The sequence below is a fragment of the Pituophis catenifer genome, unplaced genomic scaffold (assembly GCF_029215685.1).
Source record: "Pituophis catenifer annectens isolate HBS135680 unplaced genomic scaffold, rPitCat1.0.hap2 SCAF_8, whole genome shotgun sequence".
Taxonomy (NCBI): domain Eukaryota; kingdom Metazoa; phylum Chordata; class Lepidosauria; order Squamata; family Colubridae; genus Pituophis; species Pituophis catenifer.
The window spans coordinates 13418374-13438362 of NW_027256888.1; the positions used below are offsets into that span (position 1 = coordinate 13418374).

The 19989-nt window shown below is 35.9% G+C and overlaps 1 protein-coding gene across 2 annotated transcripts in view; it reads right to left on the reverse strand.

Annotated features, from left to right (window-relative positions):
* The window catches only part of LOC139320769 (bifunctional heparan sulfate N-deacetylase/N-sulfotransferase 3), a 90683-nt gene extending 74174 nt beyond the window's left edge, over positions 1-16509 (reverse strand). For both annotated transcript variants that reach the window (XM_070949213.1, XM_070949212.1), the window contains exon 1: positions 15538-16509. In XM_070949213.1, the coding sequence (XP_070805314.1) occupies positions 15538-16509 (972 nt within the window). The remainder of the gene's footprint in view (positions 1-15537) is intronic.
* Positions 16510-19989: the final 3480 nt, after the last annotated feature.

Below are 19989 nucleotides of genomic sequence, written 5' to 3' on the forward strand. Positions count from 1 at the left end.
TCACATGATCAGAAGCTTGGCAACTGACTCATATTTATGATGGGGGCAGGGTCCTGGGGTCTTGTGATAAACTTTTGCGACCTTCTGCCAAGCAAAGTCAATGGGAAAGCCAGATTTACTTAACAACCGTGTTCCTAACTTAACACCTGTAGTGATTCACTTAACTGTGGGAAGAAATGTCGTAAAATGGGGCAAAATTCACTTAACAAAAAGTCTTCCTTAACAAAAGAAAATGTGGGCTCAATTGTGGTTGTAAGTCGAGGACTACCTGCATAGTTGCTCTTCAAAGTATGACATTCCCTAGTCTACCTATGAAGTGTTATCAATAGCCTAGCTATAAAGTTAGTATTGTTATTAAACCTTAATAATTTTTTTCTGGAGAAGAGAGCTATACAGTTTTTTTTTCTGGAGAAGAGCTACAGTATAGAAGAAACCTTTTGGGAAAAGTGTATTTTCTAAAACTAACTAATAACACCACTTTTTTTTGGAGTAGTACCATGAAATTATATATCAATTGAAAGATAATTTAATCAAGAACGTAATGCAATAACCTTTTATGAAGGTTTTGCTATTAGAAGAGCAGTTACAGTATAAAGAAGAAAAGTGAAACACGTAGAAAAAATGAGATATACAAAAATTATCACCATAGAAAAAATGAGATATACAAAAATTATCAACATGGCAGTTAATACTTAGTTGGGTAACCTTTAGCATGAATTATGGCCTTACAATGTCTTCCCATGGAGTGAACCAGGTCTTTTAGTTCTGCAGCTGTTATAATGTGAAGCCAAGATTGAATGATTGCTTCTATTAACTGGGTTTTATTGCTGGGTCGCTTCTTCTGACTAACAAGTTTCTTTAATCGGCTCCATAGATTTTCAATTGGGTTAAGATCTGGGCTATTCCCAGGATATTCCAGCAGTGGAATATGATTATCTTGAAACTCCCAAAAAACAACAAAAAAAGTGGTGTTATTAACCATCAAACCTCAAAAATACATTTTTCCCAAAAGGTTTCCACAATTTTGGCCACTACTGTAGCTTCTGCGGTTTAATTTCTGTGGACAATTTTACTTGAAAGAATAGTTCATAGCAATCAGACAAAGCTGGGAAGGCTGAACGTGTAAAAGAAAAAAAAAATTCAGTGGGAAAATCCTTTGCAGGAACAAATGTCAGCAATGCCTGACAGGGCCCATCATAAATTTCCATCTAAGAGAGTACTCGACACTCTTTGTATCTCTCCCTTTATTTTTCTCCAAATGTTTCAAGTACGCATTCTATCTTTTTTGTCTCTAGTCACCTACTACCACCAGTGAGCAATGAACACATGAATTGCAGTGGTGGGTTTTAAAATTTTTTTACTACCGGTTCTGTGGGTGTGGCTTGGTGGGCATGGCATTGCTTGGTGGGCGTGGCTTGGTAGGCGTGGCAGGGGAAGGATACTGTAAAATCTCCATTCCCACCCCACTCCAGGGGAAGGTTACTGCAAAATCCCCATTTCCTCCCAATCAGCTGGGACTTGGGAGGCAGAGAATAGATGGGGGCGGGGCCAGTCAGAATTTTTACTACCGGTTCTCCGAACTACTCAAAATTTTCACTACCGGTTCTCCAGAACTGGTCAGAACCTGCTGAAACCCACCACTGATGAGTTGAATAACTCTTAAAATGTATAATCATGTTCAACAAGGTCATTTTCTACTGAGAAAACTGAGAGAAGAGAACCAGATAAGATCTTGCTGTTTAAGAAATTAGAAATGGGGGAAAGATTACTTTTTTAATCTGGGAAGTATTCTATTAATGGGTAGGAAATAGTAGCAGAAGTTAGAAATCTGGATAGGTAAGCAAAGATAAAGTAATTTGTGTAATTGAATAATGAATATTGAATAATTAAGATAAGTAAACCCTAAGATTATTTGGAGGTTAATGGTTACCAATGTGATATTTACTTGATGTTTATAATGTTTGATATTATTATTAATAGACTATAGATAAAATCGAACAGACAGCCTAATCAAATAACACAAAATTCTCAACAAGGATAAGTGAAGATGAAGATGAATAGGTATTGAGAATAATAGTCACAACTATTGTGTGTATAAGATTTATTATCTGTATTCAACAGATTGTACCCAAACGGTATACTGTTATTGTGAACATAGAAATTTTATACATGACCAAGAAAATTGTTCAATAAAAAATAATAATAATTTAAAAAAGATCTTGCTGTTTAAGTATTGATCTTACTTAATTTGGTCTTCTCCAAGTACAATGCAGGTAAGGCCAGCGGTGGGATTCACTTACCTTCCCTACCGGTTCGCAAATGTGAGTGCGTGTGCATGTGCAGTGCTCACGCATTACGTCTGGGGTGGATGGGTGGAGCCTCCTCCATCCACTGCTATAGGTTCGCCCGATCCGGAGAGAACCAGCTGAATCCCACCACTGGGTAAGGCCTTAGTTACCTACAATAACTAAGAACCACTAACTACAAGTTAGAAATTCTCAGTAGCCTTCAAGCTTTCAACACTTTCAAGCTTTTGGCCTGTCTCACATAAATGAACAGCTGTCCAAAAATCTCAGCGGAGGCGGCGACTGAAGTCCTTCCAGTTTTGTTAATCAGGCTTCTGTAAACCAGACACTGAATGGTGGTATATATATATATATATATGTAACAAAGCATGTCAGCAGGAGTAAAACAGCCTCCTTCAAAACATTAAAAGAGCCATAATCATTGGAAGACTCTTGCAACTATTTCACACATTGTCCTTAACTCGCTGTGTGGGTCTACATGTACAACCACTTGCTTGTTAGCATGCAAAGACATATCGTATTTTTCACTCGATAAGACACACCTGACCATAAGTCGTACCTAGGTTTAGAGGAGAAAAACAAGACAAAAAAATTTCAGGCGGAGCCTGAGAGGACCTCAGATAGGTGTCCTCTCATGTGCCAGCTCTGCCTATTGACTCCTGCGCTATGGAAAAGAGACAGAAGAGGCGGGCAATGGCAAAGACAGAAGAGGCGGGGTAAAAGGACCCCGCTGCCACAGCCCGGCAGCTATTCACCAAAGATGCACAGACATTTCCACCCACTTGGTAGTACAGGGGTTTAAGGCACCCTGTTATTAAGCTGGTTATTAAGACCAGCTGCCTGCAATTACTGCAGGGTTCAAATCTCGCCAAGGCTCAAGGTTGACTCAGCCTTCCATCCTTTCTAAGGTAGGTGAAATGAGGACCCAGTTTGTGGGGGCAATAAGCTGACTTTGTATAAATATACAAAAGGATGAAGGCTATTGCTGAGCACATTGTAAGCCGCCCTGAGTCTTCGGAGAAGGGCGGCATATAAATCAAATTAAAAAAAAAAAACTTTTTTGGGGAAAAAGTGTGTCTTATGGAGTAAAAAATACGATAATTTATCATTGGGTTTAACACCCTGGAACTGACAGTTCTTTGGAATGTTTTGTACAGCCCTAGTGAACAGGGTTTTCACATGTTTACAAAGCAAAGCATACGAAAGTTTGATATGGAAAACTGCTTTGCAGTGGATAACTGTTTTGCTTCTAAGTTGCAGTTGCCAACTTACTTCTATCCCTATTTGATGTAGAGATTCCAAAGGTTTATTTTTTCTTTTTTGAGAAAATTATTTTAGAAAGAGAGCTAAAAAGAAAATGAATTTTTTTCTATCTCCAGAGAGACACAGCCAACCCAAATACAGTGCGCACACATACATATACTGAGATTGAAAGAACATGCACATTTTTCAACCCTTCAAAGGGAATAAACATGCATTGGCGTTACAATTTTTTTAAAAAAACGTATTGCTTATTGTCTTATAAAAGCAATCTTCAAGAATCATCCCTGTAGTGCTGAAAGAAGCTAACGGAAACTAGTGAGCGGTCTACCAGTAAACACATAATTGCCCCAGCTGATTTCTACTCAGCAGCCAAAAAATGCATTCTAAATATAAATCAGCAGAAATTACTAGAAAGGTTCTCCTGAATTAAAAAGAAACGCTTAGAATAGAACGGGTTTTGCTATAAGCATTGTTTTGAAAATCAAAGTTATTTTTCTTTTAAGATTGTGTCATTTTATGAATATTTATTAAATAAACATACAGTAAACCTTCAATGTGTCACTGTGTTTTTTTATTTACCAGCTGAGCTCTCATTTCTGGACTATCAGACTTTCCGTAGCTTGCCAAGAATCCTTATCAGTAAGCTAAACTGCGCATGTCTCTCCACCCACATTCCTTCTCATACTTCTTTCTTTCTTCTCTTGCCACGAAAGGTCCAGCTGCTGAGAAGTAGCCGGCACGAACTTTTTCAAAAATGTAACAATTAATTTTTTTAGACAGTTAGATGTTTTATTTTCTTTATAACAAATAAATGAGTTTTCTTAGAAGATATATCTTCGGGTTTCTTTTCTTAAAGTATGCTGGCAAGGAAAGGTCTCGATCCACCCCTCGTAATCAAGGTGCGATTATCCCAAAGGCAGAATGGGATTAATCAGCGCCCTGACACAATGATCCCCTGTGGCGATTGCTGAATTGCAGAAAGAAAAGTTATTCCTAGGTTTTCTTAGGCATTTCTTTCTTGATATCATCAATGAATGGCTAGTGTTGCTGCATTTAGCTAATCAGTACTACAAACCATATACCTAAAACAGCTTCCCCTGTTAGATGAATGCTATGCAGTTTTCAGCCAGCATTGCCATTAAGAATTCTGGAACCTAAGCTTTCATATTTGGGGAGGGGGGCATTCAGACTGGGAAAGCAGAAAATGAGAAAAAAGGAATTGAAACTCATACTTGAATACTGATGTGCATATATGTTTTAATCCGTATCCAAATAAAACAAATGAGAGCCAGTTTGGTGTGATGATTAAAGCACCAGACTAAAAACTGGGCGACTGGGAGTTTAGGCTAAGATGCTTGTCAATCAAAAGGTCGGCAGTTCAGCAGTTCGAATCCCTAGCGCAGTCTAACGGGGTGAGCTCCCATTACTTGTCCCAGCTTCTGCCAACCTAGCAGTTCGAAAGCATGTAAAAAATGCAAGTAGAAAAATAGGGACCACCTTTGGTGGGAAGGTAAAAGCGTTCCGTGCACCTTTGGCATTTAGTCATGCCAGCCACATGACCACAGAGACGTCTTCGGACAGTGCTGGCTCTTCGGCTTTGAAACGGAGATGACCACCGTCCCCTAGAGTCGGGAACGACTAGCACATATGTGGTAACATATGTGTTACCTTTACCTTATGCAGTTTTCAGCCAGCATTGCCATTAAGAATTCTGGAATTTGTGCTCTCATATTTGGGGAGGGGGCATTCAGACTGGGAAAATAGAAAATGAGAAGAAAGGAATTGAAACTCATACATGAATACTGGTGTGCATATATGTTTTAATCTGCATCCAAATAAAATAAATGATAGCCAGTTTGGTGTGATGGTTAAAGCACCAGACTAAAAACTGGAAGACTGGGTTAGGGTTAGGGTTAGGGTAATCCAGATAAATACCAGGAGCCAAGACTATTTGATAGTACACGCTAATTTTAAAATAAAAGGTTCTGTGAAGAAGATGCATTTCTGTATTGTAAGTCAGGTAAAAAGAGTGTGCTAGTTGTTTAGCACTGCAGTTTTATGAGTTAATTATTAGAATACAATAATTACCAGGAAATTGCCAGCAGGAAGAAAAAAGACAAACCGTTTTATTCCAAGTTCTCCAGAACTGAAAGCACTGCTGAATCAGAGATTTCAGTATGGAATCTGATTCATAGTGACTGACACATTTGGTCCATTAGTGATCACAGCTTGCTCTAGCTGTGTAGTGCTAGAGCCCTGAGGCTACACAGTCTCAACATTAAAGTTGGCAACTGTTACACACAGTGTTTATTTTTTATTTTTTTACCATGCCCTTAACTAAGGTAGTTCAAACAGGATTTTTCTGGTAGATCCACTGATGCATATCCGTAATTCTGTACCTTATTCTGAATTTCTAAATTCTAAATTAAAGAGTACAAATACGTTTCTCTTACATGGATAGCTTTTATTTTTAATTCCAAAGGGTAAAAGAAAATTGCTATATATTCTGTCATCACGGTACATATCATCCAGAGGTGGGTTTCAGCAGGTTCTGACCAGTTCTGGAGAACCGGTAGCAGAAATTTTGAGTAGTTCAGAGAACTGGTAGTAAAAATTCTGATTGGCCCTGTTCCCATCTATTCTCTGCCTCCCGAGTCCCAGCTGATCAGGAGGAAATGAGGATTTTGCAGTAACCTTCCCCTGGATTGGGGAGGGAATGGAGAATTTACAGTATCCTTCCCCTGGAGTGGGGTGAGAATGGAGATTTTACAGTATCCTTCCCCTGCCACGCCCACCAAACCACACCCACAGAACCGGTAGTAAAAAATTTTGAAACCCACCACTGATATCATTCCCAATATAATTGTTCAGCGAAATTCTAACAATAAGGAATGCGTTGCAGTTAAATCAAGTAAAGTAAATACCACTGGAACACTACTGGACTCATGTATAGCTCATTTGGTGCACTTTTGCTTCCTGACGTAGCTGATTTTTATTTTTATAATTTGGAAAAAAAATAAGCTGGCCATATCAACTTTTTAGGGTCCTTAAAGAGTCCCACTGTTGGTGGGAGTGAAACAAAAGGCATTTCATTTAGCTAATTCAATTTGTAGTAAGTAGTTCTTTTTCTATACATACAAGGCCAACATTTTCAGTAAATACATGTTCACTTTGTGTAAATACATGTTCACTCCATGTAACCTCAATATTCTACTATGGTAAAATAATAATAACAATAGTAATAGTAAAAATAAGCAGCAAGAAAAAATCACAAAGTACCGGGACTTGCAAATTGAAGTTGAGCGACTGTGGAAAAAGAAATTGTGTGTTGTCCCGATTGTAATTGGAGCCCTTGGGGCAATACCCAAAGGGCTACCCCGCTATTTAGAAATTCTAAATTTGCCAGACTTGAACATTTTGACTCTACAAAAATCCACCTTACTCGGAACAGCTTACATCCTCCGACGATACCTTAACAGTTCCTAGGTCCTTGGTTAGGACTCGAGCTGCTGAGCTATTAACCAGCCTCAAAGGCTGGGAATCTCACTAAAGATTAACCAATAGTAATAGTAGTAGTAGTAGTAGTAATAATAATAATAATAATAATAATAATAATAATAATAATAATAATAATAATAATACATCAAGAAATTGCAGCTTCCTGCAATAACACCAGCGGAACTGCAAAAAACTGCGCTACTTGGAACATCCTTGGTAATACAGTGGTCTAAGGCACCCTGTTATTAAGCTGGTTATTAAGACCAGCTGCCTGCAATTACTGCAGGTTCGAATCTCGCCAAGGCTCAAGGTTGACTCAGCCTTCCATCCTTTCTAAGGTAGGTAAATTGAGGACCCAGTTGTGGGGGCAATAAGCTGACTTTGTATAAATATACAAAAGGATGAAGGCTATTGCTGAGCACATTGTAAGCCGCCCTGAGTCTCCGGAGAAGGGTGGCATATAAATCAAATTTTTTTAAAAAACCATATTTTAAGAAGATACTTGGTTGATACCTAGGATGCTGACCGTTAGAACCAGTCAACTGTATATTTGTGACACATTTTTAAATGTTCAGTTGACCGAGTTTCATGTTTAATGAATAAAAGAGATATAATAATAATAATAGTAATAGTAATAATAATAATAAAAAATAAAAAGTCATGGGAACATAAAGTGGAAAAAGTTATAGAAAATGAGAAGGTAAAGATCTTGTGGGATTTTTGAATACAGACGGATCATCATTTGGAACACAACATGCCAGATATCGAAAACCAAAACATACAATTTATTGACATTGCGGTACCAGAAGATGCCAGGATCGAAGAAAAAGAACTGGAAAAATCACAAAATATTGCGACCTGGCCATTGAAACTACACGATTATGGATGAAACATGTAACAGTGATACCCATTGTCATCGGGGCACTTGGTACCATGTCCAAGAATTTTATAAGATATATCAACAAATTGCAGCTTCCTGCAATAACACCAGCGGAACTGCAAAAAACTGCGCTACTCGGAACATCATATATTTTAAGAAAATACTTGGTTGATGCCTAGGACGCTGGCAGCAACCCATATCAACCATTAGCACCAGTCAATGGTATTTGTGATGCATTTTTGAATGTTCAGTTGACTGAGTTTCATGTTTAATGAATAAAGTATATAAAATAATAATATACCGCTTCATAATGCTTTACAGCCCTCTAAGCGGTTTAGAGTCAGCATATTGCTCTATATCTCTATGTCTGTCTGTCTATCTAACAATATATATATATATGAGAGTGAACTAACTCTGGCTTTCAATAGTGTTGCTTTTCACTGAGGTAAGTGTTTAGGGCCTCGGTCTCCAATTTTATGGCTTGTCTGGGCTGCACTGAATGAAGAAGAATCGTTTTGGGCTACATATAAAATATACAATCTAGTTAATGTATATGAATCACATATTAAAAGTTTATGACCTTGTGGGGTTGCATTATTAGCTCATGTGGTCTTCACGTCACAGGTTAGACATGCCTCGTTTAGGAGCTTCTGGACAGATCAGTTATAGAAGCTAAAAGTACTTTGCCTCTCAAACAACACAGATGTCTCTTATTTATTCTAATAATCCAGTTTTGGGATTTACATGTCCATTTACACAGGTTATATGCCAGCCTGACCTTCATATGACCTTCAACAGTTGATCTTACCAAACTGAAACTTGCTAAGTAAGACAATGGGCACCTTAAACATTAAAAACCGAGGATAATTAAAAAATCCCAATGGGATATCATTTCAATTTTCTTAGATACTACATTCTTGACCTTAGAGTTGCTCTAGGTAGACAAATTTCAGAGTCCAATTAAAGTGCCAGGCTGTAAAATGTGAACTCATTAACAAATCTGATTATGCCTGTCAGGGATCAAAAAAGAATTATGAGTAATTCTTACAGTACATCATGAAAAAGAACAAGGGATATGCAGTTTCCCACTAGGTGGGTTGCATACTGTGCTAATAGGAATAAGAATTAGATTAATTTAAAGAGACATGGATTCTCTCTCCAGTCTCCAGTGTGTTTTCTCCTGAGTGTGGTAGGGAGTTAAACGGTGTAGTTTTCACATCATTTTGGTTTTGCCGCCACTTTAATTCATTTAATATTTATATTTAATATTCCTGCATTTTCCAAATAGGAAAAATAGCTCCACCACCATAGTCTTCTCATGTTCATGGTGATCTTAATAGAATCACAAACAATGGTAAATTCTGAATATATATCTTATTATCAATGCAAAGTTATAAGAGTTATAAAGAGCCTTGGTGGCGTAGCAGACTAAAGCATTGTTAAGTAACCCCAGCTGCCTGCAATTACTGCAAGTTTAAATCTCACCAGGCTCAAGGTTGACTCAGCCTTCCATCCTTTCGTGGTAGGTAAAATGAGGACCCGGTTTGTGGGGGCAATAAGCTGACTTTGTATAAAAATAGAACACTGTTTAGGGGGTTGGGGGCGAAAGCCCTACTAAGCAGGTATATATAAAAGTATGAAGACTATTGCTTAACGCATTGTAAGCCGCCCTGAATCTCCGGAGAAGGGTGGCATATAAATCGAACCAATAAATAAATAAATAAATATATTGATAACTTTGATTGCATTTTCTTTTCATAGAAACCCACGAATCTATGAACAATCCTAATTTCTAAAACAAAACAAAACATGATCAATTAGATAAACTGCTACTGTAAAATATAGATCTGAATTCATTCTTTCGTTTACAAATTATTAGAATATAGTACCGTAATTGCCAGGAAATCTAAATTCAAAATCCGAGCAAAAGTGAGACAGAGCTACTCTTTGGTTTTTGATTTTTCTATTACTCAAGAATTTGGAGTTCTTAATATTAGACATTCTGAGTATATGTACTGATTCTGATTTAGGTATCCTTAGTTCCTTTAATACATTCAGACTTCACAGCTCTCTGGTTAATAGTATCCAAAATCCAAATCCTTATTTCCAGAGTGCTAAAATTAGAAGTGGTAGCTAATTCACCATTGACTATTTTACTTTAACATTTCATTAATGGAGTTTGTGTAAACAATTTGGGGAGTGGGTGGGTGGAGGGTATTTCCCCTAACACAGAGGTCTTCAAACTTAACAGCTTTAAGATTGACAGCATAGCTGGCTGGAAAATTCTGGGAGTTGAAATCCACAAGTCTTAAAGCTGTCAAGTCTGAGGACTCCTGCCCTAACACATACCTGTAACTACAGTAAGAACATTAACTGTTCTTAGCACATGACCATATAATATGTATCAACATATTGATTTGCTAAAAATGTAAGAAGATTCATGCTGGATCAAATCATCATTCTATTGTTCCCATAGTGGCCAACCAGATGTATATATGAGACTTCTAAGACGGACATGAGTGAAATAACAACTTCCCAATAGTATTCCTTAGCAACTTTACATTTAAATGGATGCTGTTTCTGCCACTAAGAGATCATAATTAACAGTCACTCATTTTTCATGAACTGACCTATCCTGTTTTCCCCTAAATAAGACATCCCCTGATAATAAGCCCAATCGGGCTTTTGAGCGCATGGCAATAAGGCCAAGCGCTTATTTCAGGGTTCAAAAAATATAAGACAGGGTCTTATTTTCGGGGAAACACGGTATAGGGAGAAATGAAAAGAGATTCAATATGCACAGCCTTCCCCGTTACAGACTATTTTCATGTCCGACTTCTGATATACAGGTAGAACGAAATGCAGTATCTAATAATTCATATAGTATTCATATAGTGTACAAATATTCCTTTAAAGTCCAGATAATTTGCACAACATTGCTTCACTTACTCAGTGCCATTGTGCTACCAAGGACAACTTCTTCCATGTTCATAGTAATAAAGATTAATTGCACCTGACATTGCTAACATCTCTAAAAGAACACATTATCTTTAAAAATATTTTCCCTGTTCTACTTTTTCAACATTCCATGGTGTAAAATAAGAGTTCCTGAACTTCTTTCTACAGTAATGTTCAAAAATGACCTTAAAGTCAGAATTTCATCCTCGATTTTTTGAAAATTCTTGAAAGCCAGCACACTTTTGTCAAATTCTGTCCCCAACTTTTATACCTTTCTGGTTTCCAATACTAGTTTTAAATGAATTGGTTATTTTATAACTAAGTTTGCAGTGGAAATGGGGTCACAAACAGTATGATTTAGTTTATAAAATAGTAATGTGGTTTATTTGATTTTGGCTTAGTGATTGAGATATGAACTACATCATAGTGGCTTCCGCATATTGTGTGAAACCAAGCCATTACGATTTATATAATAAACCAAGGAATTAACTATGGTTATGCATCGTTTCAGATTCAAATCTATAGGTATTGGCCTGGTGCAGATGATGGTATATTGATTGATTCCAACATAGCTCAATGCTATTCAGATGAGCACTTTAATGCCATGCATGGCACTTGTTGGAAGAAGTTACATCATGAAAGAAAAAATAAAATCTGTTATTTTATAACAATTTTATTTTTCTGTTTTGTATAAACTGGGGAACATGTTGTTTGTTCAGATATAAAATCACAATTCCATCTTAATTAATTAAAAAAAAAACCGAGGTGGCGCAGTGGTTAGAGTGCAGTACTGCAGCTACTTCAGCTGACTGCTAGTTCAGCAGATCAGTGGATCAAATCTCACCGGCTCAAGGTTGACTCAGCCTTCCATCCTTCCGAGGTGGATAAAATGAGGACCCAGATTGTTAGGGGGCAATATGCTATTTGGCATACTGTCTTTGGTGTAAGCCACCCAGAGTCCTCGTAGAGTGGGCGGCATAGAAATATGACTAATAAAAATAATAAAATAAAATAAGTTTAAAGGTAATCAAAGTTTGCTTTAATTAACAATTTTCATTCTTTTCGGTCAATGAGTGACATCATGAAAATTTATACAATGTGCAGACTCTAGCATTTTAAAGATTGTTATATCTTAATAAATTTCTGTATTTATTTTTTATGAATAAAATAAATTGTCATTTAATAGTCAGCAACTTTCACTGGCAGAATTTGGGCTTGCATTTAAACAATTGAATTAATTTTTAATAAAAGAAAAGAAACTGCTATTTCTCATGTCATGTTCAAAATTGGAAGCCAGTTTTCTATCCATGTTTCTTTCAATATGAATTGTTTAAATGCACACTCAGGTTCTGGTAGTCACTGATCCTTAAATGTTTTTCATATCAGACTCAGGCCATGTAGCAAAATGGAAATTTTTCCACTGGTTTTAATCTACTTTATTAAGGACTTCTAGTTGAAAGTGAATATTGAAGAATGAAAATTGTAGCTACCTGAGCCTTGTTCAGTCACTATGGCTCTGCATAGAATTTAATGTATAAATGGCTATCAGCCACTGTCTTCTCACAAGTCCCTCAGGTAATATAATTGAAAAACAAGTCCACACAAGAAATGTACTGCACTCATGGAATACTTTTATATATATGCTAAGATTTCCATTTCAACTAGAAATTTGATAATGCTGCAGGTAGAGCATTATATTGAAGGTATAGTGCAGCCAAGGGCAACTAAATGTTTTCTAATAATATAGATTGAGTAAAAAAGGGGCTGGATGAATCATCTCTACTCTTTGTATTGAATTCTACATGAGAAAATATAGATTGGAAGGGCTAAGGATCTGTAAACTGAAGAACTTTAAAAAAGGCAAAAATACTGTAATTTGTATGAAAATGTGCCTTGTGGAAAACACTTCTATGAGAGTTTCAAATACTGCTATTAATATTAAAAGAATACTATTCAGTCACAATTTTTTTTTTGCAAGTTGGGTGGCCAGATTAACTACTAAATAAATATTAAGCATTAAAATGCTATTTCAAATTTATCACAAATTATAGTTTGTAATTGACTGCTATACTGTTTCATAATCAGGTCTTTTGACTACTAATTGCAAATTTTAAAAATTCAGTAATTAAGCTAAGGAATATCAAGAGTTATGTTTTAATTTCATACCCTTAATCTTCTATTCTCAATTTCTGATGCATCAAACCCAATAATTAAAGTGATAAATCCCAGATTGATTTTAGATTAAACTGAAAATTTATAGGTTATTCCCTAGCCATCTGTTTCATGATTGATTTTTTTCTTAATGAAACAAGAGAACTAAAGTGCAGAAAAATAACTTTCTTTAAAGGTTACACCTACTCACATAAATCCAGATTTTAACTGAAACACAACATACGGCATATTAATATTTCATCTGTCTGCATGAATTGGAAGGAGAGGAGGAAGCTGAAAAGCTGTGCTAAACCAATTGTTAGCTTATTGAGGATAATTATTACAGAGAAAATCCATGTACTGTAGTTTCTGAGCCATCCAGAATAGTTCTTGGAAAGTGAAGAGATTTGTTGATTTTCAAAAAGTCTTACAAACTTAGTATTATCCAGGTAGTTTGAACCATAACTCTACCAGCCAAGACTAACTTGTCTATAGCGATAGGTTCTTTTAGGTAAGTTTGCCCTTTGCAGAATATTAATAAATTTCAGAATATGGAAGCTTTTCATAGGGAAAGCAAGTAAAAACCCCAAAAAATAAAAAGCAACTTTTCTGAGGACCACATCTGAATTTAGTGCAAGCAAGAACCAGAACTGAGAACAGAAAATGCAGGATGTTTGTAGCAAATAACTTAAAATATCTGCTGTAATGAAGAAATAAATATGTCCTCCTTACTTAGAGTATTGCAATGCCTTATCTTGTTTAATTTATAACTTTCCACGAAAAAATATTTTGCACATACTCTTCTGGAGCCAGTTCGGTCTAGTGCAGGGGTCAGCAACCTGCAGCTCTGGAGCCCCATGTGGCTCTTTCACCACTCTGCTGTGGCTCCCTGTCACTCAAAATATGCATCACAAGTGCCAATGTGTGATACACAATTTGTTGAGTTTTTCAATCCCCAGTAGGCCAACCATGGATAAATCCAAGAAAAGAAAAGTTTCAGAAGAAAACAGAACATTTAATTCAATTACATATGCTAGTTTTGTGGCCGCTCAAGAAATAGTCAGGCATGGGAAGGGTTTCTGTGGCTCCCGGTGTTTTCTTTTCTGTGGGAAACGGGTCCAAATGGCTCTTTTGAGTGTTTAAGGTTGCAGACCCCTGGTCTAGTGGTTAAGGCACCAGACTAGAAACTAGGAGATTAAGAGTTCTAGTCCCACTTTAGGCATGAAAGTCTGACCTTGGGTCAGTCACTCAAAGCTCACCTCACCTCACAGGGTTATGGAGAAAATAAGAGGAGGAAGGTATGCTGGATATGTTTGCCACCTTGAGCTATTTGTAAAAATCATAAAGGTGGGATTAAAATAAATCCGTTAATTTGTCATGTACAAACTTTTGTTTTTCCAATAATTAAACTTAATAGTTTAATTAAACTTAAAGAATAAATTTTCCTCCTCTGCTCTAAAGTATTCCATTTGCCATGTAATCTACAGCTTAAGAAAATAAAATGTGGTGCCTTCAGCCTGGTTGCTATACTCACAGATCTCAGAAACATTAGGAGTGATTATCATCAAATCTGTGTTACTGAAAAAGCTTGAGCATACTTCAAACCTCTCTTCAATGGTATGCTATAAATTGTATCATCAACCTTAGAGAGGGCAGAAATTATGCAAATATGATCCACCAGCCCATTTTATTGGCAGTCATATATGTTTTCATTGCACATAGAACTCTTAACTACACAAAATGGAAAACAACCCATGGAATCTACTGCTCTATAATTTTATCTTCTGTACATTATAAGAGTGTTTTTAAAAAATCCAGTATATCATAACAACATAAAATTTAATATACAGATATTAATATCACAACATCTCACCAATAGAAAAAAATAGCAGCAAGATTAATCATTCTTGCTAATATAATAGCTAATATAATTTATATTCAGCAAGAATATAACAGAGCCTGGATAGCTCTGCGGACTAAAAGCACTGTAATTTAACACCAGCTGTCTGCAATTAAAGTAAGTTCGAATCTTGCCAGGCTCAAGGTTGACTCAGCCTTCCATCCTTTCTAAGGTAGGTAAATTGAGGACCCAGTTTGTGGGGGCAAAAAGCTGACTTTGTATAAAATATACAAAAGTATGAAGGCTACTGCTTAACGCACTGTAAGCTGCCCTGAGTCTCCGGAGAAGGGGGGCATATAAATCAAATAAAAAAAAAAATAGCCTATAATAGCCAGGTTCCCACAAAGGCCAGCCAAAATGCTATGGCTTTAGCTCTACTAAATTAAAAGATTTAACCGTTGTAAAAACAAACAATGGCTTAATTAAAATACTGATTTTATTTCAAATGAATATATTGAACACAAAGGAGTTGACTTTCTATGTAAATAAAACTTTATTTAACTATAGGAGTTTTGCATTAAAAAAAAATAAATATTTGGACATCACCACCATATCATAGGAGACCTTCTGGCATACCATACCTGAACATCATTGGCTTTCATTCTTGTTTCCTCTTTTCCAACAAAGATGTCATCAATATCTACAAGTATGTATCTATCCAGGGACAACGGAAGTCTCTTTCCAGTCAAAAATGAGACAGCATCTATAAAGATGAGTTTGTGCAGCCAGAAGTTCAAATTGTTACCAAAAAGAACACGCTGAATTCCATCATGAAGACCCAAGTCATGAATAACTGTTGCGTGTAGAACATTTTTAATAGCAGCCGGAGGAAGGTTTTCAGGTACTCTTACTTTTGCAAATACAACAGGTTGGTAAGCTGAATGATTTATATGGAAAACTGTCCAGTCGCTTCCAGGCAAAGGCCCTTTATCAAGCTTGGATGGTTTTGTTAGATGGAGCAAAGAAGAATGAGGATTGATGCAACAGTCTTTTATACCTACATTGCCATGAATCTGGAAAGGAACACCTCTTAACTTAAAAGTCTGCAAAGTATTATCATTGCTTTTTTGAAACCCAATCATCCCTACACTGAATTCCCCACAGTATTTATCTAGAAGGCCCCGATTCCAGGAATCCATATTCACATATTTAGAAATATTTTCATATATTATTAGAAGATACTTGCCTTTATTTTTATCTATCAGTACAGGAAGGTCACCTTTCCCAGAAGCAATCTCTATGTGATATTGGAACCTGCTGGATTCTAATATCATGACTATATCTTGACCAAGTACAGAGTACTGACTTTCCACAAATACAAGCACGACAGGGTCAGTCCTTAGTGGTTCCCTGGTCTTAATTTTCTTCCATGGAGATAGCAGCACTGGAAGATCTCCACATTCAACCTCCGAAGAAAGTTCAGAAGCTTCATTTTCTTGCTTGTAGCCATTGTATAAATAATATGCTGAAATAACAATGCTCACCATACAAAACGTAGCTAGTAATATTACTGTTCGTTGAAAATGTCTATGAAGTTTCACAATAAAAGTCATGTTGTAAGTCAAGCCAAGATGCTTTCCAGTTTTGACTGCATTGAGTTTCAGAATTTATTCCAGTTCAATTTTAGCAGTTTATGTCACCATTGCAGCCTGTGTCTTCAGTACAATTCAGTCAATATATTCTGAAAAAATAAAAATAAGAGTTAAGTGATTTTTTTTCACTCTTAACCAATTGATCACAATAATCTTAATACGTTGTTACTATCTAACAATGGAATTAAATTTGAAATGAGAACTGAGTTAAAATGGTCTTCTTCCAAAAAAAGCTCCATAAATACAGTCTTCTCCAACCTGATTCTTCCTAGATGGTCTGCACTCTATATGGCAATTTATCAAACAACTTCATCTTCATTAGATGCAAGTAATTAACAGTACTTTTTTATTCCAAACCAAATACAATTACTTACTATTTGGTATGTAAGTTATCTTTTGGCATAATATTTAATTTAATCATTTAAATCCTGAAATTTATTATTGCCCAATATAATAAAATATAGAAAAAACAATTCATATTTATATATTTAAAGTAATTATTAAAACATTAGAACAAAATATAAAAATAAATTTAGAAATGTAATAAAGTAAATCTTCAACATCAGGAATATTACGATTGTGCCTTATGATTCTTGATGAATGTATCTTGTCTTTTTATGTACACTGAGAGCATATGCACCAAGACAAATTCCTTGTGTGTCCAACCACACTTGGCCAATAAAAATTCTGTTCTATTCTATTCTATTCTATTCTATTCTATTCTATTCTATTCTATTCTATTCTATTCTATTCTATTCCATTCCATTCCATTCCATTCCATTCCATTCTATTCACTCTCCCATCACATTTACCATTGACAGTGACAGATAGAAGTATTTTAAAATTCAGAGATTGTCAACACTATACAGGACAATATACAGGATCAGGATTTTTAGAGAAACCCCCTCCCCCCCCGTGTCCAATCAGATGGGGGGGTGGGGAGTTGATGGCATGCTCCAGATTTCACCTATTAAACAATACCAGCATGCAGGATCCAAGAATGTGACTTTTCATTTGGTATGACAGCTCAATGGAACAACTTTCCTCCAATATCCAGAGAGCCCCAAAGCATGCTGGATCTGGATCTGGATCATCCCTTAGACACTGGAGCAGAATGTTGTGTGAATCACCAGTAAGTGTCAATATGTGTTTTTTGAGTTATTGTGCTTGGCATATAGCTATTAGTTGCATCACTGCTGTTTGTTGGATTTTATTAGTGAAGTATTTTTCAGTTTTTTTTTTTTTTTTTTTTTTTTTTAGTACTGTTAGCTTCCTGGAATAGAGTGGTGAGTGGACAGCCATAAAAATTGAATAAACAAATAAAGTTCAGTCCTTTTCCTGGACTAAAATTATATATGCTTCAACTAAACATGACAAATTGCACAATATTTTCTATAATAGTACATAGAAATTAAAGTCATCTAACCAACACTGAGTATGAATAGCATTTTTAAAGAAAACTAACACCGTGTCTGGCAGTAAAATGCATCAGTTTAAAAAGACATTAAAAATAAATATCTTAAAATAAACAGCAATTATTATTACAAATTAAATGTAGTTATAAGAAGATAATTGATACAGTATGGCTTAATATATGAATTATACGGAATAATACATTCAATATAAACTAATAGGATAAGCAACATTTGTTGCTAGGGAACTATACACTATAAACATTAAGACATGATAAGCAAAAAAAATGTTTAAGTCCCACTGATTTTAATGGGAAAAATAAAACTCCTACATAATCCTTGGGCAGAAAATAATCAGGCTTCTGTGATCTTAACATCAGCCTGATTTTCCTCTTTTCTGATTTGATGCAATTAAAAAGTAAATGTTTAATATATTGTGTAGTATAAGATTAAAGAAGGACACATTCTAACATTTTTTTTAACTTAACTATATTTGGATTTCACTTGCTTGGAACACTTACAATCACAGATTGTGTGTATTTATTTACATTTTTTAAAAAAAACCAATGATAGGAATCTGAGAGGGCCATATTGATACTTCATAAATTTCCAGCATATATGAATCCATCAGGTATGAATCACAAAACATGGACCTATTCTTTTAGACCTTACACTAATCACAAAATGTTTTATATTCTCTATTCCTGAGGTTTATGCAGCATTCCTTTTAAGGAAAATCTACTTCACCAGTGACATATTTACAGCAGTCTTCCATAGAGGATAACACATTTCTCCAAATACCACCTTGTGAAATTGTTTTAACCTGATTTAAACATGAAATGTTGTGACTATTTGCAGTTTTGTTGCTCTTTGGTTCACTTACATACCAATCTAGAGTTGGCTACAATATAAATAATTAAGACGAATAGTACTTAACCCTATATTTTGCATCTTCCCTGACATAAATGTAGTGGAACGACTTGCCTTCAGAAGTTGTGGGTGCTACAACACTGGAAGTTTTTAAGAAGAGATTGGACAACCATTTGTCTGAAATGATATAGGGCAGGACTGTCAAACTTGCATCCCGTGGGCCGTGTCACGCGGCCACGCCCATGCCCGGTTTAGCGAAGAAGAAAAAAGTCACGATACGTCACATGATGACGATGTGACGATGTGCGTTAACACCCTTGGTATAGGGTTTCCTATCTGAGCTGGTTGGACTAGAAGACCTTCAAGGTCCCTTCCAACTCTGATATTCTGTTCTGTTAAATATTCCAAAATTGTAGTGATGTTAAAAAAAATGACATATTTCATAGTATTAAGTTAAATATTTCAGTCTGACACATCTGAATGCTGCTCCAGCAAAACGTGGCCTGAATCCCTTTTAGATCCAAGGAACCAAGAATGCAATCCCATACATCCCACTGAGCTAACTGGAACATGCCTAACAGGATTGCAACTGTGAAGTTGAAAACTGTTTCAGCTAGACTGAAATAATTTATTCAACTGTGGATGAAACTGCTAGGGACACTTCCCTCACTTGCCTTAACATCCAGAACAAAGTGTGAGGTTCATGTGTATTTTTCCTTCAAAGTAATAAGATAGTATTTATTTTTTAAAAAAGTAAAATAAAATCAGATTGGAAGCTTCCGACTCCCCTATTTAGGTAGGCTGTATTGTACTTTCTCTCTGTTTTAGAATTGCTGTTTTTCATCAATTGACTTTGTAATGAATTTATTCCAATGACTGTAAATTCTAGTCCTGCCTTAGACATGAAGGCCAATTGAGAGACTTTAGGCCAGGCACTCTCTCTCAACCCAACCCATCTCATGGTGGTGGGTGTTGTGAGGAAAATAAAAAGAGTAAACAGAATTAGATATGTTTGCTGCCCTGAGTTATTTATAAACATAATAAAGACAGGATATAAACAAAATTCAGAATAACATCCAGATTTTAACAATATCACGAAAGGTACCTTACTCATTACATTCTTTTTCAAATGAAGTTACTAAAACATTTAATAATACAG